Raw genomic sequence first — 21,694 nt, 5'->3', positions numbered from 1 at the left:
TATGTTTTGTGTGGGGTGGAGTCCAGCCTGTCAATCAGGTCACAGCTTAATGACCTCATTTAGAGGCACCACAGAGATAAATAGCTCCATGGAGGCCAGATACAGACTCTCTCTGCTTGGTCTTCCTGCTGACAAGCCACATAGAGCTACACTGATACAACCAGAGCCCTGGAGTTCCAGGAGCCACATGGAGACCCACAGCAGCGCTGAAATGCTTCCACCACAACTGGATCCACAAGACTTTCCACCGACTGGCCTGTGATCTTCTTGCATTTGGCATTATTGCATGGCTGCATGAGTCTAACAAGGAATTTATAAACTAGTATTGGATATATGGACTAATATTGGACTTATGGGCTTAATCTGGACTGGGCTGGGATGTTTTCTTAATATGCAATTACTCTTTATATAAAGCTCTTTCTTATACACATATGAGTTCCAATGAATTTGTTTCTCTAGTCTACCTGGACTAACACCATTTGTATCATGCCTTCTTGTTTAAACAAAATCTCACTTTTTAAAGTGGTAAGGCTCATTAAAATCCTAGGTTTACTTTCAAATTAGTTTTTTCTTACTTTGGTTACACATATAACCAAGTATTATTTCTTGATGATCTTATTTAATCAAACATTCATATTTTGCCTCTTTTGAAATTTTGGAAAATTAGAATCTGTTCAGCTAACAAGGAAGTGGGTTACTTAATTGCTATGAGTTGAGTAAGTATTGTAAAATAAAAGGTTAAATTTGTATGGGCAAAATGTTATTAATAAATATCTCAGAAATTATATCAAGTTCCAAGAAATTTATCAACGTTCTTATTGACATTAGGCACCAGTAGTACAACAGTGTGCTATCAGTTCATAAATTGACTGGGTTTTTTTGTGTGTGCACAATTTTTTTAAAATATTAACTTGGTCACAATTTGATTTTTTTCATTTGACTCCGGCATATTTTAGGCCAGGAATTGGCAAACTTCTGAGATGGGAAAGCCAATCCTGTCTCTCACAACAAATTAAAAGTTATTCAAGAGCCATAAATATATTTTTACAAACAAATGAAATTATCTGAAGAATAACCTTTAAATTTTTTCAATTTTACTTCAACACCACTTGTAGGTACTGAAAGAGCTGCGCACACATGGCAAACAAACCGCAGTTTGCCAATCCCTATTCTAGGCCAATGAGCCCTGCTGGCAATATGGTTACTGCACTCAGATACTAAGTTTGGTAGTTCAAACCCACCACTCTACAAAAACAGGATAGAGCCGTTTGTAGCCATAAAGGTTTCTAGACTGGAAACCTTATGAGGAAGTTCTATTGTGTCTTATATAGGGTCAGTTGAGTTGTACTCAACTCCACAGAAGTGTTTTCTGAATGAGGACTCACATCAACTTACCTATAAAATTTTTGTAACAAAAATTTAAAAAGGATGATTAGAACCTACACACACTGATTATTTTTACGTGGTAATCTTAATATAGAGGAGGTAACAAAAAAACTGAATTTTTTTTCAAAGCTATATATTTAAATCTTTTTTACAAAACAACCTTAGCACCTTCAAAGTACTCTCCATTACACTTAATACATTTGCAAAATATGCGATTCCATTCTTGAAAATATTTTTCAAACTCATCTGTTTGGATAGCTGATAGCACCTCCCTCATTTTTTTCTTCACCCCTTCTACAGCATCAAATCACTGTCCTTTCGTGTCCCTCTTCATTTGTGGAAACAAAAAGAAGTCACAGGCAGCGAGATCAAGTGAGTAAGGTGCATGGGGCAAGAGAGGCATGCTGTTTCTTGCCAAAAACTGGCTGCATGAGCAGATGCACTGTCATGGTGGCACAAATCAGGCCTTTTTAGTCACACACACTATTATGCAATCTTTTCAAAACCTCTAAATAGAAAGCTTGATTTTAACAGTCTGACCTAGTGGAACAAACTCCAAATGTACAAGTAGACATTTTTATCCTTTCAGGAAGTTGATGGATGTACAGACAAGGTTTGTCATCAACTGACACTTTACCTTTTTAGAAACAAGAAAACCACTTGTACACTTGAGGTTTTTCCCATAGTGCTGTCCTTATAAGCTGTGCTCAACAGTTTCTTTGGCAATTTTTCCCAAGCAAGAAACAAAATTTCACAGCTGCAGTGTTCTCTTAAATCAGCTATCATAGAAAATGAGGTTCGAGCTAAACTGCTTTTACAAAAAAATTCATTGTGACCAGAGAGAACTTCCCAGGCAACACCACTGGGTGCACTAACTCAGAGTGAGTTGCTCGAATGCTAGATAATGTGTACTATGAAAACTCTGCCCAACTTTTTCCGAGTTTTGGGTACCCCATATTATTGGGGGGAGTTTCGGGGGGGGGAGTTTCAATCATTTTATTGGGGCTTTTACAGCTCTTATAACAAGCCATACATTAATTGTATCAATTACATTTGTGCATATGTTGCCACCATCATTTTTTCCCAATTCATAAATCATGTGTTTATTCCCAATAAAACATGTTTAAACAAGTCTTTGTCATTGGTGGATGACTTCAGACAATTAAAAAATTTTTTTAATCATTTTATTGGGGGTTCATATAGCTCTTATCACAATCCATGCATATATCCATGTCGAGCACCTTTGTTGCCATCACCATTTTCCAAGCATTTTTTTTCTACTTGAGCCCTTAGTATCAGTTCCTCTTTTTTCCCTCCCTACCCCACCTTCCCACCCTCATGAACCCTTGATAAATTATAAATTGTTATTTTCATATCTTATACCATCCGCTGTCTCCCTTCACCCACGTTATGTTGATCATTGTGATCAGTTCCCCCTTTCTCCCCACCCCATCTTTCCCCTACCTCATGGTATCACTATTCCCATTACTGTTCCTGAGGGATTTATCTATCCTGGATTCCCTGTGTCACTCCCTCGTATCTTAATGCTAAATACAGGCTTGTTAGAATCGCTAGAAAATACAAGTGGTCAACACACTCAACTGCTAACCAAAAGGTTGATGTTCCAGTCCAGTCAGAGGGGCCTTAGGAGATAGGTCTGGATAATTCATATATATATATTAATCAGCTATTAAAAATTCTATGGAGCCTTTACTATGCAGTTTTTATATACTTGATATATTCATAGCATATTATATTGTGTCTCAGGACCATTACATTATATCTGACATTTTTTCTCTGCAAAGGTTTCATAAGTTAGATGTTATTATGCACACAGCTTTAAAAATAAAGTTAATTACTATGCTTTAATAGCAATATTTTGACTAAAACATTTTAATAGATTTTTTGCATACAACAAAAACAACTAAATTTCATTGTCAATTGTATTATTGTTTTCGCTCTCTCCATACATTCAGACAGCTACAAGTGGCACAGCCCCAGGGCAAAGATGCAACCCAGGAGTTTTCTCTCAGCACCAGCTACCAAGTCCTGATGCCACAGCCAGGGGAAGGACCTGTGAAAAGTCCTGGCAATTGCATTCTTTTATAACAAACTCAGAGCAGATGTTTCACTTTCAAAGTTATCTGTAATAAATTAATCACCTCCATTTTAACCTTCTCATTTACAGATAGTTTGCATTAATCTAACAATTCACTAAAAGAGCTTGCAATTCAGCTTCAGGCCAAAGTGCATCAACTTCAAGAAATGTGGACTGCCTCATAGACTCATGAAAAAGGACTATGCCAGGCACTGGCCACAGACTTCTAATTATCACTGAAATAACTTTGAAATGTTCTTGCAACCTGAGTCAAGATTTTGCATAACTAAAGAAGTAGATGGGTTTATAAAACTGCTAACCCATGATTGAGCAGGACAATTACAAAGGACTAACTAAACTGAAAAAAACATTACTAGGACCCTTATTTGCACATCATAGGAGCCTTGGTGGCAGAGCAGTCACACATTGGGCTGATAACTGTAAGGTCAAAACTACCTTGAAGAGAGGTAGGCCTCACCTCATTTGGGTCAATTCCCCATGATGTGAGGAGAGGGAGAAGACCAACCAGCACCTGCCAGATAACACTATTTCATGTTCACCCCAAATTAACAGACCATTCGACAAAAGTGGTTAGTGAACCTTACTGGAAACCCAATTCAGAAAGTGGTGGAGTAGATGGGCATATCTGTCTCAGAAAAGGTGATGGACTATTCTTTGGTCTGTGGACAATCGTAGTGGGCCTGCCACTGCGTAAAACTCAAAATTAAGTATATAAACCACCAATGAGATTAAGTTCAGTATCATGTCCCAAACTGGCCACTGATGACCCAGTTTTTATTCAGCCCTTGGTGGCCCAGGCTGTATACTATAGACATCAGGACTTCAGACTCTGTCCTTTCAAGGTGCAAAACTTCCTTCATAAGTCACACAGCAGGATCCAACTGGAAACTCCCACTAAGCAAACTAGACTTTACCTTAAAGGCTGGACTTTACCAATAGCAGATTAAAGAAGAAACTAAAACACTCCCATAGGACGAAGGCTGAAATGCCCCAGTGTGAGAAGAAGCAGACAACTCCTACCCAAGCCTTTAGATGAGGAAGTCATTGGACTTTTTCCTTCGAAATTCTCGACTTGAGGGTGCCAAATTAATGGCAATTCAAGACTACCATATATATGCTATTTCCAGACTCTCTTTGCCTTTTTTATGACATGCTTAGTATATACAGTAGTTCTACCTTTACGAATGAACATTATTCAAAGGTTTGCCTTATCTCCAACCCTCATTCTTTGTGTAAATACTGTCCAGTCATCTAAAATGGTAATCTGTACAAATCAGCAAGCTATGTATTTTGATCTCAAAAACAGTCCTTTATGTATATATTCTTTTTCTTAAGAGTGTTTTAAAATCTGTGGCTAAATTAATGGTAATATCAAAAGAACTACCATTTGCCCCAGGGGATAATTTATAATGTGCTTCCACAAAATAATGATGCTTTTTAAGTGAACCAGACACATATATAAACCTTAAATATATGAATGGATTTTCAACTTGTACTTAATTGTAACCCTAGCCTATGAGCAATTAGGTTTTTTTACGTTTTATTGGTGCTTCATATACAATTCAATAGTTCAATCATATCAAGAAGAGTTGTACAATCATTACAACAATCAATTTTAGAACCTTTTCTTCTTCCTTGTACTCATTATTATATTTTAATTATGACATAAAACAACAAAACATTCTCCAATTCAATTAACTTTTTTTTTTAATCGTTTTATTAGGGGCTCATACAACTCATCACAATCCATACACATCAATTGTGTAAAGCGCATTTGTACATTCATTGCCCTCATCATTCTCAAAACATTTTCTCTCCAGTTAAACCCCCCGGCATTAGGTCCTCATTTTTCCCCTCCCTCCCTGCTCCCCCCTCCCTCATGAGCCTTTGATAGTTTATAAATTGTTATTTTGTCATATCTTGCCCTGTCCGACGTCTCCCTTCACCTCAATTAACTTCTACATGTATAGTTCAGTGCCATTGATTATATTCTTCATGATGTGTATTGATATCCTTTTCCAAATTATGTCACCATCATTAACGCAATGTCTCTTAAGCAAAAACTCTTCCTCCTTCACCCATAGTAACCATTGGTCAACTTTGGTCCCCCCACCCCATTTTTTTTTGTTAGTAGTTTTCTTGATATAATATTCATATATCATACACTTCCATATTTAAGCCGCTTTTAAAAAGTTATATATACATCATCACAATCGACTCTAGTGCTCCCTCCCTCCTCCAGCATGCATTGTTTGCTCAATTCCCTTCACCCTCCTCACCCCCCCATCCCCGATGAACCACTACATCGGTTCTTGTCTCTAAGCATCCACTCCTTCTGTGCATCACAAGCTGGGAAACCTAACAGAACCAATAAAAATAAAATGAAACAGAAAGAAAATAATACTAATGGAAAGAAAAAGAAAGAAAAGACCACCAACAATATTTAAAAAACCAGAGAAGATAATTCTGTAGTGGAACAAGCGAAAAATATTTGAGCCCAGAGCAAATTCAGGTTGGTTCAGGAGGGAGGTCAACTGACCAAGTACCACATTACACCATGGTTCAATCCACCATAATCACGTTTACAATACTCTGTCTGACAGTAAAGCTGTTAAAAGTCCCTCACCTGTGGCCAGAGGGGATCTGCCAGACGCTTACTCTGACTAGATGCTCTACACATGGGCTTTGGGCTCCTATTGTCCTCCATAGTCTTCTACAAATTGGGTGTTCACAATTTAATCTCTAATATTTTTTCCCTGCATCATATTTGGATTTTGTTACTGTCATCTTTGGATCACACAGGCTGGTGTGCTTCTTTAATGTGAGCCTAGTTGATGTTTCATTTAGATGGCTGCTTGTTTGAATACAAGCTTTTAGGACCCCAAACACTATTCCAATTTAAGAGCAATGCGCTCTTATGACATGGCCCTACTCAATGCCTGCCCCCATGAAGTGATCACTGAAAATGTGGATGCTATAGCAAGGTGTGGTGAAGAAAGTTGATGGTGCCAGCTACCAGGGGTCTTACGGCTTGTTTTAAAACAAGTAGCCATCTAAGTGAGAGACATTAGCTAAGTCCACACAGAAGAAGCACATCAGCGTATGTCATCCAAGACTGGAGATTTGAAGAAAAAGAAAATTATTTACACACACATACACATACATAAAAATTCTAAGTAATAAAAATCAAGCCTGACTGACCAAATTCAAGAATTAATATTTGTTTTTAAAAAGGACAAAAACAGAATATTAACATCCAGTTGATGCTGACACATTCCACCCAAGGGTGTAAATCTTTAAGACGGATATCCTAAAACAAAAACTAGAAAAGGTGGGTGGGTGATAGGTAAGGGGGAACTGATATCAAAGAGTTCAAGATGGAAGAAAATGCTTTGAAACTGATTTTGGTATCAATTGTACAACACTGCTTGATACGATTGAACTATGGAATGGTATAATGTCTGGATTTGCTCCTAATAAAAAAGTATGAAAACTTAAAAAAATAAATAAAAATCAAGCCTGGAGGAAAGAATGGTAATAGAGTCTTAAAAAACACTCATTTTGCAGAAGGCTGTGGATAACAGTGAAAACCCCAAACCCCTTCACAGGATGCCCCATATCCATTAAGTTTCAGGTGAATCCAGACTATGGACCAGGGATGGGAAAGGCCTTGTTATCAGACAGAGTATACTGTGGGGCCAATTAATGAGGTTGTATTAAGGTCAAAATGTGATACACCTGGTCAGTGATCTTCTGCTCCAATGTTATCATTGCTCCTGTTTTTAATATTTTCTACTTTGTTTGCAAATGAGGTTTTTCTGTGTTTCATTCTGCCACTGTTGTTGGGCTGTTTGTGTTTTAATTTTGTATGTTTTTCTGTATATGAAACCTCGGTAGGTAATCCTACAGAAATAATTGGATTAATAATTTTAAGGGGGCATGGCAGGAGAAGTGGGCAGGAGAAGAACAGCTACAAGGAAGTACAAGGAAGAAGAAACATACTGGAATTGACAGTGGTGATGTTTAATAGTGAAATGTATGATATGTAAATTGTATGTTGGTGAAGCTATAAAAAATAAACTAATTTTTAAAAAAGTAACTATGAGCTTTGTTTAAAACATTGCTGGTGCTTGAATGATCTATGCTTTGGAGAGAAGACCCCTTTTCCTTTCTCTTAAGTGATCTATAATTCATAACAAATTCAGACAAAAGACTTTTTTCCCTCTTGCCTAATCCCATACCAGAATTGGAAATTATACTGTATAGTCTTCTTTCATAGCAATATATTTCTTTGCAATAGACTCTGCCCTCATTAACAGTACATAATTGGAAACACTAGTTATGTAATATTTGAGAATGATACTCACTTAATTAGATATGGCCAGACACTAGGTGGAGTTTTACATTTCAGATAATCAAATTTATATTCAACAACTTAAACTACTTGTCAAACCCCGAATACCTCACCCATCCTCCCCAATTCCTCTTCTGCCTCTTGTAAAATACTTTCCCTTCAACCAAGTTAGCACCTGTTTACCCTCTAGCCTACTGCTTCACTGTCCCTCTCCTTCCCCTATCCAATTATCAAAATTAGGGGTTTTTGGTATGAAAAGGTTTGTGTTGGTTTTTCCTTTCTAACAGTAGTCTCATACAATATTTGTCTTTTGTCATTGACTAATTCCACTCAACATAATGTTCCCTAAGTCCATCCATGCCATAAGGGGCTTCAGTTTCTTTTTCCTTTTTTAAATCATTTTATTGGGGGCTCGAACAACTCTTATCACAATCCATACATCCATCCATTGTGTCAAGCACATTTGTACATTTGTTGCCATCATCATTCCCAAAACATTTGCTTTCTACTCAAGCCCTTGGTCTCAGTTTATTTCCCCTCCTCCCGCCTCCTCTCCCTCATGAACCCTTATTTTATAAATTATTATTATTTTGTCATGTCTTAAACTGTCCAACGCCTCCCCTTCACCCAGTTTTCTACTGTCCATCCCCAAGGAGGGGACTATATATATATATATATATATATATATATATATATATATATATATATATATCTCCTTGTGATCGGTTCCCCCTTGCAACCCCACCTTCCCCTTACCCTCCTGGTACAGCTACCCTCATTATCGGTCCTAAGGAGTTCATCTTTCCTGGATTCCCTGTGTTTCCAGTTCCTACCTGTACCAGTGTACATCCTCTGGTCTGTAAAGTAGAATTGGGATCATGATAGTGCGGGGGAAGGAAGCATTAAAGAACTAGAGGAAAATTGTATGTTTGTCTGTGCTATACTGCACCCTAACTGGCTCGTCTCCTCCCCCAAACCCTCTGTAAGGGGATGTTCAGTTGTCTACAGATGGGCTTTGGGTCCCCACTCCGCACTCCCCCTCATTCACAATGATATGATTTTTTTTGTTCTTTGATGCCTGATCCCATGGACACCTCGTGATCACACAGGCTGGTGTGCTTCTTCCATGTGGGCTTTGTTGCTTCTGAGCTAGATGGCTGCTTGTTTACCTTCAAGCCTTTAAGCCTGCAGAAGCCATATCTTTTGATAGCTGGGTACCATCAGCGTTCTTCACCACATTTGCTTATGCACACTTTTGTCTTCAGTGATCGTGTCGGGAAGGTGAACATCATGGAATGCCAGTTTAATAGGACAAAGTGTTCTTGCATCGAGGGAATACTTGAATAGAGGCCCAATGTCCTTCTGCTACCTTAATACTAAATACTATGCCTATAAATATATGCACATAGATCTATTTCCCCATCGACATAAATACATGCCTGTATTTAGACCTCTATAAATGCCCTTTGCCTCCTAGTTCTTTCCTCTATTTCCTTTTACTTTCCTCTTGTCCCACTATCATGCTCAGCCTTCATTTGGGTTTCAGTAATGAGGGCTTCAGTTTCATCATTACTCTTTACAATGAGCATTTAGGTTGTTTCCTTCTTCTTGCTATTTGGAAGAGTGCTGTGATAAACATTTAAGCGTTCGTATACCTGTTGGTGCTTTGGCTCTTACTTCTTTAGGGTATGTGGCCAGAGAAGTGATTGCTAAGTCATTTGAAGTATCTATTTGTTGTTTGAGAAAGCGCCATATCATTTCCACAGTGTTTACAATCCCACCAGTGGCAAGACACTTTTAAGGAGATAGTGGTTGGGAAACCTGGCCTCGTACCTGACTTTCAGGTTTCAAGTTTCACGAGTGAAGTAATGAATGTTATTCCTAGCAGGACAAAAGGGTCAATATTATTTTGAGTATCTCAAGATGAGAGGAATTCACCTAAATCAATAGGTATTGCAGGTGAAATCTAATAGTACATTCTCCTAGACTCAGGGAGCTTTCAAAAGTTCAATCTAAGATTCCTTACAAAAATTCTCACACATAAAAGGCCAATATGGTAAATTACCATTTTTTGCCATACCTGTGTAAATGACCAGACCAAATCTAATGAGACTGACTTCATAATGACTCCATATTATGTTTGGAGGCATGGGTGGTTCAGCAGAGAATTATCACCTTCCATACAGAAAGACCAAAGTTCAATTCCCAGCCAACAGTCACTACCTATCTCTATCAGAGGCTACATGGTGCTATAATGCTGAGTAGGTTTCCCAGAGCTTCCAAACCAAGACAGATAAGGAAAATCTACTTCCAAATCAAATGCTACAGCTCATAGCATTAGGATCCATAACCGACCATGAAACTGGTGCAGGACTCGGCAGCATTTCCCTTCATTGGGCATGACATGGAGTCACCATGAGTTGAAGGGCAACTTCACAACGCTCAACAATATTGTATAAAGATCAATAATCTTTCTTAAACATAGGAAGTTCCTGCCCTCCTGTACAAGAAAAAGCCTTATTCTGTTTGATTTTGAGGTACTTAGATCTTCTGGTTGAGCATTCTTTCTATTGCAGTCATCTTTTTGAGTAAAGTCTCTCATTACCTAGGTAGATTTATTTTTATTTGACTATCCATACAAAAGCACTTATCTGTCAAACTCCAAAATTACAGTAATCTAGCAAAAGTGATCAATGCCATTTTCAAAACCGTAAGTTTCAAGTAAAACTAAATGCACTGCGATAGCACTGAATGTAGGATTTAAGACAAGAGTTATTCCTAAGGCTACAGAAATATGAGAGGTTTGTGAACCAACATGTCACTAAAATTTTGCCAACTAAAAACAGAACAGGCACCTAAATATTTATGCTTATTTTTGTAACTTCAAAAAGCTGTCCTTTCACAATTTCACTTCTACATACCAAAAAAACAAAAAGAAAAACCAGATATGTAGACAGCAATGTGCATTGCAGCACTATTCACAATAGTCAAGAGGCGGAAACAACTTAAATCTCCTTCAACAGGTGAATGGGTAAGTAAAACATGATATATAAGCTCAGTGACGGTTTTGTTAACACTTCAGAGGTCTTTTGCTGCAGATTTGTCCAATGCAATAAACCAAAAAGCCAAACTCGCTGCACTCAAGCCAACTCCAACTCAAAGCAACGCTATAGGATAAGGTAGAAACTGCCCCTGTGGGTTTCCAGGCTGCAAATCTATGCCGAAGCAGAAAGTCTCAACTTTCTCCTATCGAGTGGTTGATGGGTTCGAACTCAACAATCCTGTAATTAGCAGCCCAACATGTAACCCACTACACCACCAGGACTCTTTCCTCTATGCAATATGTACAGTTATTTCCCTTATTTGACGGATGGAAACTGAGACACCCCTGTTCTTCAGCACTTTAAAGAGGTCTTGTGTAGCAGATTTGTGTAGATCCAAGTAAAATGAACTCTTATCAGTTTCAATCTTTATCTATTTATCTTGATGTCTCTTATTAATCCAATTGTGAGGATTTGGGTTTCTTTGATGTTAATGTATATTACATACTGAAGGCTCATCTTTCATCTTCATCAATATGCACTTCAAGCGAGCAAAGTTTTAACTTTTGTGTATCGAAGATTGTTAATGAACCTTCCTCTAACCTTGATGCTGTGTTCCTCTTCTTCATACAGTCCAGCTTCTTGGATTATTTGCTCAGCATACAGATTGAATAAGTATGGTGAGAGTATACAACCCTGATGCACACCTTTCCTACTTTTAAACCATGCAGTGTTCCCTTGTTCACTTCAAACTACCTGCTGGTCTATACAGATTTCACATGAGCACAGTTAAGTGTTCTGGAATTCCCATTCTACAAGTTATCCATAACTTGTTATAATCAATAAAATATGAGTAACCATCATTCTGATACTCCCAACTTTCAGGCAAGATCTACCTGACATTAGCAATAATATCCCTCACTGCATGTCCTCTTCTGAATTCTACTTGAATTTCTTGTAGTTCCCCGACAATGTACTGCTAAAGCAATTTTTTAATTACGTCAGCAAAATTTTACTTGTGTGTGATAGTGAAGATATTGTTCCATGATTATCATATTGTCAGGTTTTTTGGAATGGGGACAAATATGGTGAGTTTGGGATCTTCAGAGTTAATTTACCCATAGCACAAACAATGCTACAACCCAAAGTACTTTTTCCAATGTGTTCAAATTATTCAGTTACAGCATTCACATATTTTCCATTTATATATTCTTTCACAGAGCCTCAATAGATATTTTATAAAGAAGTGATGTCTGATAGTTTAACGAGGTAGAGCTATAAGAAAAACAGTATTTCAGTTAAGACAAATGGAGAACTCTCCAATTAAAGCAAAGAAAACTATTTTCTGAAAAACTGGCCCATGGGAAATTACTGTTAGTCCTGCTGATTAACAATGAGTTGAAACCTTAATGTTTCATAACCAAATTATTCCCTTGCCAAATGAGCAAAACCAAGGCCAGGTAGTTAAACAGGGATGAAAAAAAAAGCTTACAGAACTATGTATGCCAGATCTGTAATTCACATGTTTCAACCTAATACTCTGGGGATATCTGGTTCAAGTCCTCCCCAAGTGGGTTTCTGGAAATAGTGGTTCAATGGAATGAATGTTTTTTAAAAGTTCACTGACAAATTTAGGAACTACTGAATTAAATGTAGAACTGATCTCTTTACCTCAGTATTTTTCTTAATGTGTTAATAAGAATTATCCTTCTCCAAAAGGATTTATTAGCCTAATGAAGAAAATAAAGAATACAGAAATTAAGTGATTTATCAAAGTCACACAGCTAGTTAGTTAATGGCAAACTCAGAACCAGAATCGACTTATCCAATTACCATGATACAAAAAAAATAATAATAACAAAGCCTTTTTATTTAACTATAAAAGTCTTCTTGAGTGGAGGGATGGTGGAGTAGAAAGGGGGAACAGATTACAGGGATCTACATATAATCTCCTCCCTGGGGGAAGGACAACAGAAAAGTGGGTGAAGGGAGATGTCGAACAGTGTAAGATAAGATAAAATAATAATTTATAAATTATCAAGGGTTCATGAGGGAGGGGGAAGCAGGGAGGGAGGTGGGGAAAATGAGGAGCTGATGCCAAGGGCTTAAGTGAAGAGCAAATGTTTTGAGTGTTGAGGGCAGAGAATGTACAAATGTGTTTGACACAATTGATGTATGTATGGATTATGATAAGAGTTGTATGCACCCCCAATAAAATGATTTTTTTTAAAGTCTTCTTGAAGTAAACTTTGTTTTTTGTTGTGTGGTTGATTCTGTACATACACTGATTATACATTACTGGTATTCAAAAACTTTAAATATTATCAAAAATATTTCCTCTAGAAAACCAGAGGTATCTTTTCCAGTCAAGGTAAACAGGTACATGGATGGAAATAAGAAAATGGTAATGATAGCACCCTGGCTGTGAGTTCTGCAGAGCAGGGACCCTATCTGTTGCGCTCACTCATATTCTTAGAGACTAATAGAAGGTAAAAATTCACTATCATTTGCTAAAAGAAGGAACAGGTCCTCTTCTACCTTTAGTACATGACTAACCTAAAGGTTGTGGCTCAGACTCACTCAGCACTACTACAAAAGAAAGGTCTGGCCAGCTACGGCCATTAAAATGACACCCCAAATCCAACGGAAGAGTACTACCCAGGTACAGGTGGGACTGTCGTGAGTTAGCATCAACTCAACGGCAAGGAGTTTGGTTTGTATTTGGTTCTGTCATTGATTAGCTGTGAAATCTTGATCGATTTATGACTGTTTTGAGTCTGAGCTTCTCATCTTATAAATGAAGCAGTTAGACTAGAGGGATCAATCTCCATACTATCTCTATTAGGCAATCTCATACAAATAAGAAGGAGCCCCAGATGAGCAATGCTTAAACCCTCAGTTGCTAATCAAAAGTGGGGACAGTTTTTCTGCAAGAAAAAGGTGTGGCAGTTGGTTCCCATAAATATTATGGTACAATCTTAGAAAACCTAGGGGTAATTCTGTGTTGCACAGTGGTCAAGTAAACAGAAATCAACTTGGACAGCAATAGGTTTAGTTTGGTATATTTTTGATACAAATTGAATCTCCAATCTCCAGAATTGGGGGCTATGTGCACAAACAAAAACCATAACCAAAAATAGCATTTAAAAAAAAAAACCTCACTGTCATCGATCCAGGCCAACTGGTAGCAACCCTGAACCCCATCTTTTCCCTGCTGAGCAGCTGGTGTTTTCGAACTGCTGACTTTGCAGTTAGCAGCTTAATTCAAAACCACTAAGCCACCAGGGCTTCCTAGAATTTCCAAAGCACTTTAAAATCATTATTTCATTTAGTACTCCCAATAATTCTGCAAGACAGTCAGACATTTATTATTACCCCTTACTCAGTAAGGGCAAAGAAACTGAGTTCCAGAGAAGCTGAATCCAGAATCACAGACTTATTTGGTGATGCCTGGGGTTAAAGCTCACGATTTTAGGACTGAAACCCCCAAACTTTTCCATTACCTTTGCCACTGCAAGCTAGGAACAGGGATACAGCAAGAATGACTGCAGCATTATGTCCTGACTTTCAACTACTGATTTAAAAGGACAAGGATAAAGAACTCCCAGAATATTTTGTCTCCTCAATGTTGAAACTCCAACTCTTCTGTGAAAAAACAAGTACTTAAAGCAATAAATTGCACTTTGTTCTGTTGAGTCCAAGGTTAGCCAAGTGTCACTATTTTAACACAGGATGAAAAGAATCCAAATTATGAACAATATAATCTTTTCCATCAAAAGACAGTTTCAAGTTTTAGTTCAAATATGAACTCACAGTTAAGTACAATTAAATTTAAAGGTCATCTTATCCCATTATTATGCTACATGTAAAAGGAGATATCCACTTTTGGAAAATTCTTTTTGCTAGTAGAAATGAGGCAATTTATTACTGCTTCTAGGTCTTGTTACATGACACCATGCTCCAAATCATATTACTTCAACTGCAACTTATCCAAGCTCCAGTGATGAACAAACCCAACAGTGGCTCAAAGTTGGTGTTAAAATAAACAAATGCCATTTACATCACACCCTTCCCTCCAAGAAATACAATCGACACCCAGAAGATCCCAGATTACAGATTTAGATTTCTGCAAGATCCTAATCAAACAATTGACTCTCATATTTGTTAATGCTATTCACCTCTTTTCTTATTTATTAAAAAAAATACATCTATTGTGTCAAATAATTTTTACAATTACAGCAAAATCCTCTTAACAGGCGGTATACGCTAATAAAATACATATATATACTAACTAAGCCTCTCATTCGCATACACTGTATCAAATTCTCTGCTATGAAAATTAAATGGCCACTGTCCCTCTGGAGTTTGTGTACATGTGGAAATAGTTGGGAATATGCCCACAGTGAGTCATAATTATTAAGGATAAGCAGATATGTATGTAAAAGCAATAATGCTACAAGAGTAGGTAAAGGAAAAACTCGTCCTCAGACACAAAATGATGAATCACTATCATCCAAAGTGAGTATACACACACAGCACAAAAGCATTAGTTACTGTCTTGTTCTGTGAACTTTGGCAGGTTTGGGAGGACCGAACTAAAGTTTAGCTTGCTCAACGGCAGTTTAAGATCTCCCTAGATCCAAGAGGTCTTGGACCTAAAAAGAGCTGACAACAAACACTACTAACAGCACTACCACCACCAAAGCGACAAGCCTTTATCAGTACTCTCCAAATTCCTCGGGGTACAGGTTCCACAGCAGCAGACTCAGCACCACTTCCCAACACTAGGAAGTTTGGGAAACGGTCGAAAATCTTGTGGGGCCACTTAACAACCTCTGTAGACTGTCACAAAATAAAAGTCGCAGTGCAAGTGTCAACTTCGCAGGCCAATTCAAAACACCACGGGACCGCCGAATTAAGGCTGCTTGTCGGAACAAAGTATTCACAAGGGCAAGTGTTACCCACCCAAGTGCCAAGCACTTCCCCGGGGGGATCAGCAAATGATAACCGGGGTCCCAGGCCGGGCAGGCCCTTTCCCCCAAGAATCCCTCTCCTAGGTGGTGCCAACTGTACGCTTGCAGGCTCCGAAAATAGGGGCCTGCCCTGAATGCCAGGATTTAAAGGGTAACGTTTCTATTTCATAATGGACCGGCGCTCCGAAGCCTCCCAAGGCAGACACGTTCGACCTCTCACCCTGGAGTCCCTTTCCAACTGCGCTCTCCCCCAGGATCCTGAGAGCCCAGGATGAGTTGGAACAAGGCCTGGGAGAAACCACCACTGAGCGCCCGGAAAGTTCGTCCATGAGACCCGGAGAAGGTGGGGGCTTCGAGGGAGAAAACCCAACTTGGAAGCCCCTCGGGCTCACGCGTTTTAAAAACCGAAAGACGACAAAGCCCGTCGGCTCTGCTGCCGCGGGCGGGCAGAGCGCACTCCCAGCCATTCTGCGGGGCCGGGGATGGGGGTCCCCGCGGCGGGCAGCCCGCGCGGAGAGCTCGCGGGGCTCTGCTCTCCGGCCGGGCGGTGCGCTCGGCCCTTCGCCCAGGCCCCGTCCTCCTTCCCCACGACCAGGCCGCTCCCGAGCCGCCTCTCCTCCTCCCCCCCCAACCCCACACAAGCAGGCCGCCGCCCCGCAAACCCCACAACTTTCCCGTGCCCCCTCTTCCCACCTCTCAGCAGCACACAGAAACTGCAGGCCAGGAGGCTCCTCAGGACGGCCCCCATCTTCCTTTCTCGCCTTCTCCTCTCTCACCGGCGAGGAGCGGCCAGAAGGAGGGGAGGCGACGAGCCCGGGCGGCCGCCGCAGCGGCAGATCTGCACGCTCATGCTTCCCAGCTTTCCAGAGAAAGAAGAAAGGGGCACGTCAAGGCTCCGCGCACGCCGCCGCCCGCCCTACCGCGCCGCTCGGCCGCGGGCTCGCGCGACGCCACTGCCGGCTTCCATCCCGCCGCCTCCTCCCCGGGCGCCCGGCTTTCCCCGCGCAGCTCCTCATTCAGCCTCGGCCTTACGCGCATTGGCGCAGGGATACGGCCGGCGCCGCCGCCACGCACCGCCGTGACCGTCTCCCTGCGCGCGGGCGAGCTCCCTCCAGCGAAGTCATACAGAGTGGCGGGGGCGCCGCGCGCACAGACGCTGCTTGGAGATCCCAGGATTCACGGGAGAGCGCGCGAGGACTCACGCGGACGCTTCGGAGGAGGGAAGGCGGTGTGGCGGCGCATTCCGATGGGATTCTTTCCCGGGTCGGCTGCTTCGTCCCTCCCTGCGGAGGGCGTGAAGGGACGTCGAACAACATTGGAGCCGGCGTGCACGGGACTACTTTCTGCGGCTCCGCCGGGCCGCCGCCTGCTCGGCTCTTTGTGCGGCGGCCGCCGGCCGAGCCAGGTGCTGCTCCAGAGCGAAGGCACCCGGCCCTTCAGGCAGAGGGCTTGGGGACTGGCGGCGACGGAGCCGCGCGTCCACGCTCCACGAGCGGTGGCAGAGCCCGTCACGCGGGGATGAGCTCAAATCGTGGAGATTGGAAACGGTTTAAGCATCCTTCCCTCTCTGGAAAATAAAAAATGCAATGCTGGTTAAACCAACTTTAAGCGCCGATCTGTTGAAAGGATGTTTCAGCGACAACTCAAAAACTGAGGGGTCCCCATCCCCGTGACTTTCCAGAAAACAGACTGTCCCTAGAAGACGAGCAAGAACTGAAAATGTCTAAACTGACAGATAAAATTCCAAGATCAATGCGTCAGCACCTAAGACAGAGCGCAGGCACAATCCACGGGATCTTACAAGTTGCATTTCCTAATGAATACGCGGCATGCTTCAATGACCAGTCCCAGTTTAGAGAGGGAAGGATTCTTCAGTCTCCGACACTGGCTTTTCAGTCACTGCTACAGCTAGACTTACAAGTGTAAAGACCCAGACACCCCCCCTGAAATCACGTGGCAGGTCTGTCTTGGCAGAGGCAAGCCAAGAGTTAACCATAATGAAGCCATCAGGTGCAGCAGCCTAGTTGTCACACGCCCTTGCCTGAGGGCAGGTGGAGGGGGAAATGGAGTTACTCCAAAATGTTACTAATATCTCTGCGTCGCTGGAGTTCACCGAGTGCTTGTATACACCGTATCAGATTGGACGTTCAAAAGGAACCCTGGGGAAGGGCTGGGTTTCTTACGATTGTCATCCATGCCCAGGGGCGGACAGCAAGACCCTCCGAGTGCAACAACTCACCTAAGACCATTCCAATAGTAAAGAAACCTGTACGCAACCCAGGTCTTCGGACTTCAGACTCTCCCTTTTTGTGGAAGCAGCACACTCCTGTGAGCAGGTAGGACTGGGACAACCAAGTCAGTTTCTCTTAAGCTCCCGTGAGGAAGTCTGGCTGCCGGTGACTTACACTGCTTTTTTCCAAGAACTTTATCGGGCTTCTGCAGGCTTTGTGTTTTGGCCGCCTCAAAACAGAGCATTCACAGGTGTTTCATCCACAGCCAGGACAGGGATTACTGTAAACTCATGAGACTGTGGGGACACCACCATGAGTTAGACGGGAATGGCAGGAGCTTTGGAACCAGTTGTGGGTCAGGATTCAAACCCTACCTAGATGGACGAACTCTGGTTTGAGATGGAAACATATTCCACCATAGTTTTCTCATTTGTAAAATGGGCACAATACTCCCCCAGGCTTGTGGTTGTCGTTGTCGTCATCGTCATTGTTGTTAAAGGCTATGGAGTGGGTTCCGACCCTAGCAACTTTATGAGCAGCAGAAACAACACAGCCCAGTGCTGCACCATCCTCTCACCTTTTCCTATGCCTGAGCCCATTGGTGCAGCCACGGTGTCAATACATCTCCTGGGGGGGCCGTCCTCTTTTTTGCTGCCCCTCTATTCTACCAAACATGATGTCCTTTGCTGGGGCCTGGTCTCTCCTGACAACATCTCCAACGTGTGTAAGAGGAAGTCTTGCCATCTTTGTCTCTAAGGAGAACTTTGGCCATACTTCTTCCAAGTCAGATTGGTTTGTCCATGGTTCTTCCAATATTCTTCTCCAGCGCCACAACTCATGTGCACTGATTTCTTCTTTGGTCTGCTTTATTCACTGTCCAACTTTCACATGCATACGGGGCAATGGAAAACACCATGGTGTGGGCCAGGTGCACCTTGGTCCTCAAAGTAACACCCTTGCTTTTCTGTACTCTGAAGAGTCTTGTGCAGCGGATTTCCCCAATGCAATGCATCTTTTGATCTCTTGACTGCAGTTTCCATGTCATTGATTGTGCTTCCAAGCAGGACAAAACCCTTGACAACTTCAACCCTTTCTCATTCATCATTATGTTATTTTGATCCTGCTTAAATTGAATTGCAATCCATATTGAAGGCTGTACTGCTTGATCTTGATCAGCAGGTGCTTCAAGTCCTCCTCACTTTTAGCCAGTGACGTCAGGTTTCATCAAATAAGTTCTGACTCATGGCTAGCCTGCCTTATAACAAAATGAAATACTGACCAGTCCTGCCCCATCCTCAATACAGGTATGTTTGAGCCCATTGTTGCAGCCACTGGGACTTCCTCTTTTCGGCCGCCCTTATCTTTTATCAAGCGTGATGTCCTTTCCCAAGAACTGGTCCCTTTTTCTTCCTACTTCTTCCAACACAAAGGCATTCAATCTTCTGGCAGTCCATGGTATAGTCAGTATTCTTCCACGCCATAATTCAAATACAGCAATTCTTTGGCCGTTTTCATTCATTATCCAGCGTTTGCCTGTGTGTGAAGTGACTGAGAACACTAGTTGGTCCTCAAAGTGACAGCTTTGCTCTCTGACACAGAGATCTTCTGCTGTAGATTCACCCAATGCAAGCCGCTGTTTGACTTCTCGACTGGTACTTCTATAGCTGGTGACTGTGAATCGAAGTAAAATAAAATCCTCAGCTACTGAAATATTTTCTTCATTGATCATGATGTTGCTTATTGGTCCAATTGTGAGACTTTTGGTTTTCTTTTTGTAGTATGTAATGCATGCTGAAGATTTGATTGTCATCAGTAAGTGCTTTGAGTCAGCAAGCAAGCTTGTATCATTTGCATCGTGCAGGCTGCAACGAGTCTTCCTCCAATCTTGAGGACATGCTTTTCTTCATATTGTCCAGCTTCTCAAATTATTTGCTCATGATACTGATTGAATAACTGTGGTGAAAGGACGCGACACACAAAATTGGCATGGATTAAAGGGGTAATATGTAAACCGCTCAATGAAACTCGGACAAGCTTACTGCCATCAAGTCAGTTCTGAGCTTTACATCTTTGTAGGAGTTGATAGCTTCACCTTGCTCTTACAGAGCAGCTCACCTTGTGATTAGCAGTTCAATGCAGAGCCCACGCCTGCACCAGGGCTCCTTAACAGGTTCACCAGGTATCCAAAAGAAAAAAAGGCAAAAATGATCATTTCCTTTCTTTCTCAGCTCCTTCAGGGTGAATGAGGTCAAAGTAACTTACAACCCATGAGAATAATAGACAAGAAAAATAGGACATGCTCCCACATATTTATGAAATTGCTATGCTTTGTTGCTTAGGGGGTGAAGGTTTACAGAGGAAAATCAATGTTCCATTCAGCAATTCATACACATGTTGTTTCACTCATTGATGACAGTTTCCCTCCTTGAATTACAATGTCATATCACGTATTCCACTTCCTCCCTGTGTTTCCTGTTCTCGTTCTTCCACTTTCTTAACCCTGCTAAATTTTGTCCTTGGAAAATTGCTGCCCTTTTATTCTTTATGTAATATGTAATGCATGTCTTTTATTCTACAATGTCTGGTTATTCTAAGTGTTATTGTTCACCTTATATAGCTGTCTACTGTTTGGATGAAAACTGAGATACGGGTTTTGTGTTAGTCTGGGTAGACTAGAGAAACAAATCCATTGACACACATATGTGTACAAGAGAGAGATTTATATACAAGAGCAATTGAACTTTGAGAAAACAACCCAGCCCAGTCCAGATCAGGTCCATAAGTCCGATATTAGCCCATATGTCCAATACCAATCTATAAAGTCCTCTTTGGACTCATGAAACACATGCAATAAACCAAATGCAGGACAACCACAAGCCAGTGGATAGAAAGTCTTTGGGTCCAGTGGCGTTGAAAGCATCTCAGTGCTGGCAGGGGTCTCTCTGTGGCTTCTCTGGCTTCGGAGGTCTGGTTGCATCCATGTGGCTTGTCTTCTGCAATGTATTCTAGGAGTAGCAGAGAGAGAGAAGTGTTCAAGGAGCACGTACCAGATTTCCCAGAATTCTCAGGAAAAGGCCAGGCCCACACAGAGATCTCACTGGCTAGCTCCAGATTGACAGGCTAGACTCTACCCCTCCACTCTTAATCCTCAAATCAACACCAGATTAAGTGACTACCACAGGGTTACTACCAGTCTTTATCCAACCAGTAAACCTGGCCTCTTCTATAATTTTGACTATTGTTCCATATTTTTCTCCCACTCTATCCAGAATCCTCTATTACAATGGTTCTCAACCTTCCTAATGCTGCGACCCTTTAATACAGTTTCTCATGTTGTGGTGCCCCCCATCATAAAATTATTTTCATTGCTACTTCATCACTTTAATTTTGCTACTGTTATGAATTGGGCAACCCCTGTGAAGGGGTCATTCGACCCCCAAAGGGCTCACAACCCACAAGTTGAGAACTGCTGTTTTATTATGAACCCTTCCAGAGCAATCTACAGTGGTAGCTGGGCACCATCTAGTTCTTCTGATCTCAGGGTCATGGAGACTGATGTTCACGTGGTCCATTAACCCACTGGACTAATT

The 21,694-nt window shown here is 41.3% G+C and overlaps 1 protein-coding gene across 1 annotated transcript in view; it reads right to left on the bottom strand.

Moving 5' to 3' along the window:
* LRP6 (LDL receptor related protein 6) overlaps positions 1-16,711 on the bottom strand; it is a 168,821-nt gene extending 152,110 nt beyond the window's left edge. The window contains exon 1 of the mRNA XM_004716210.2: positions 16,567-16,711. Within this exon, the coding sequence (XP_004716267.1) occupies positions 16,567-16,621 (55 nt within the window). The 5' untranslated portion in view covers positions 16,622-16,711. The remainder of the gene's footprint in view (positions 1-16,566) is intronic.
* Between the last annotated feature and the right edge of the window lie 4,983 nt (positions 16,712-21,694).

The sequence above is a fragment of the Echinops telfairi genome, unplaced genomic scaffold, assembly GCF_000313985.2.
Source record: "Echinops telfairi isolate 266 unplaced genomic scaffold, ASM31398v2 ScPeMD7_1957;HRSCAF=2489, whole genome shotgun sequence".
NCBI lineage: Eukaryota > Metazoa > Chordata > Mammalia > Afrosoricida > Tenrecidae > Echinops > Echinops telfairi.
Note: the sequence above shows the minus strand (reverse complement) of the source record. Positions and strands in the feature narration are given on the sequence as shown.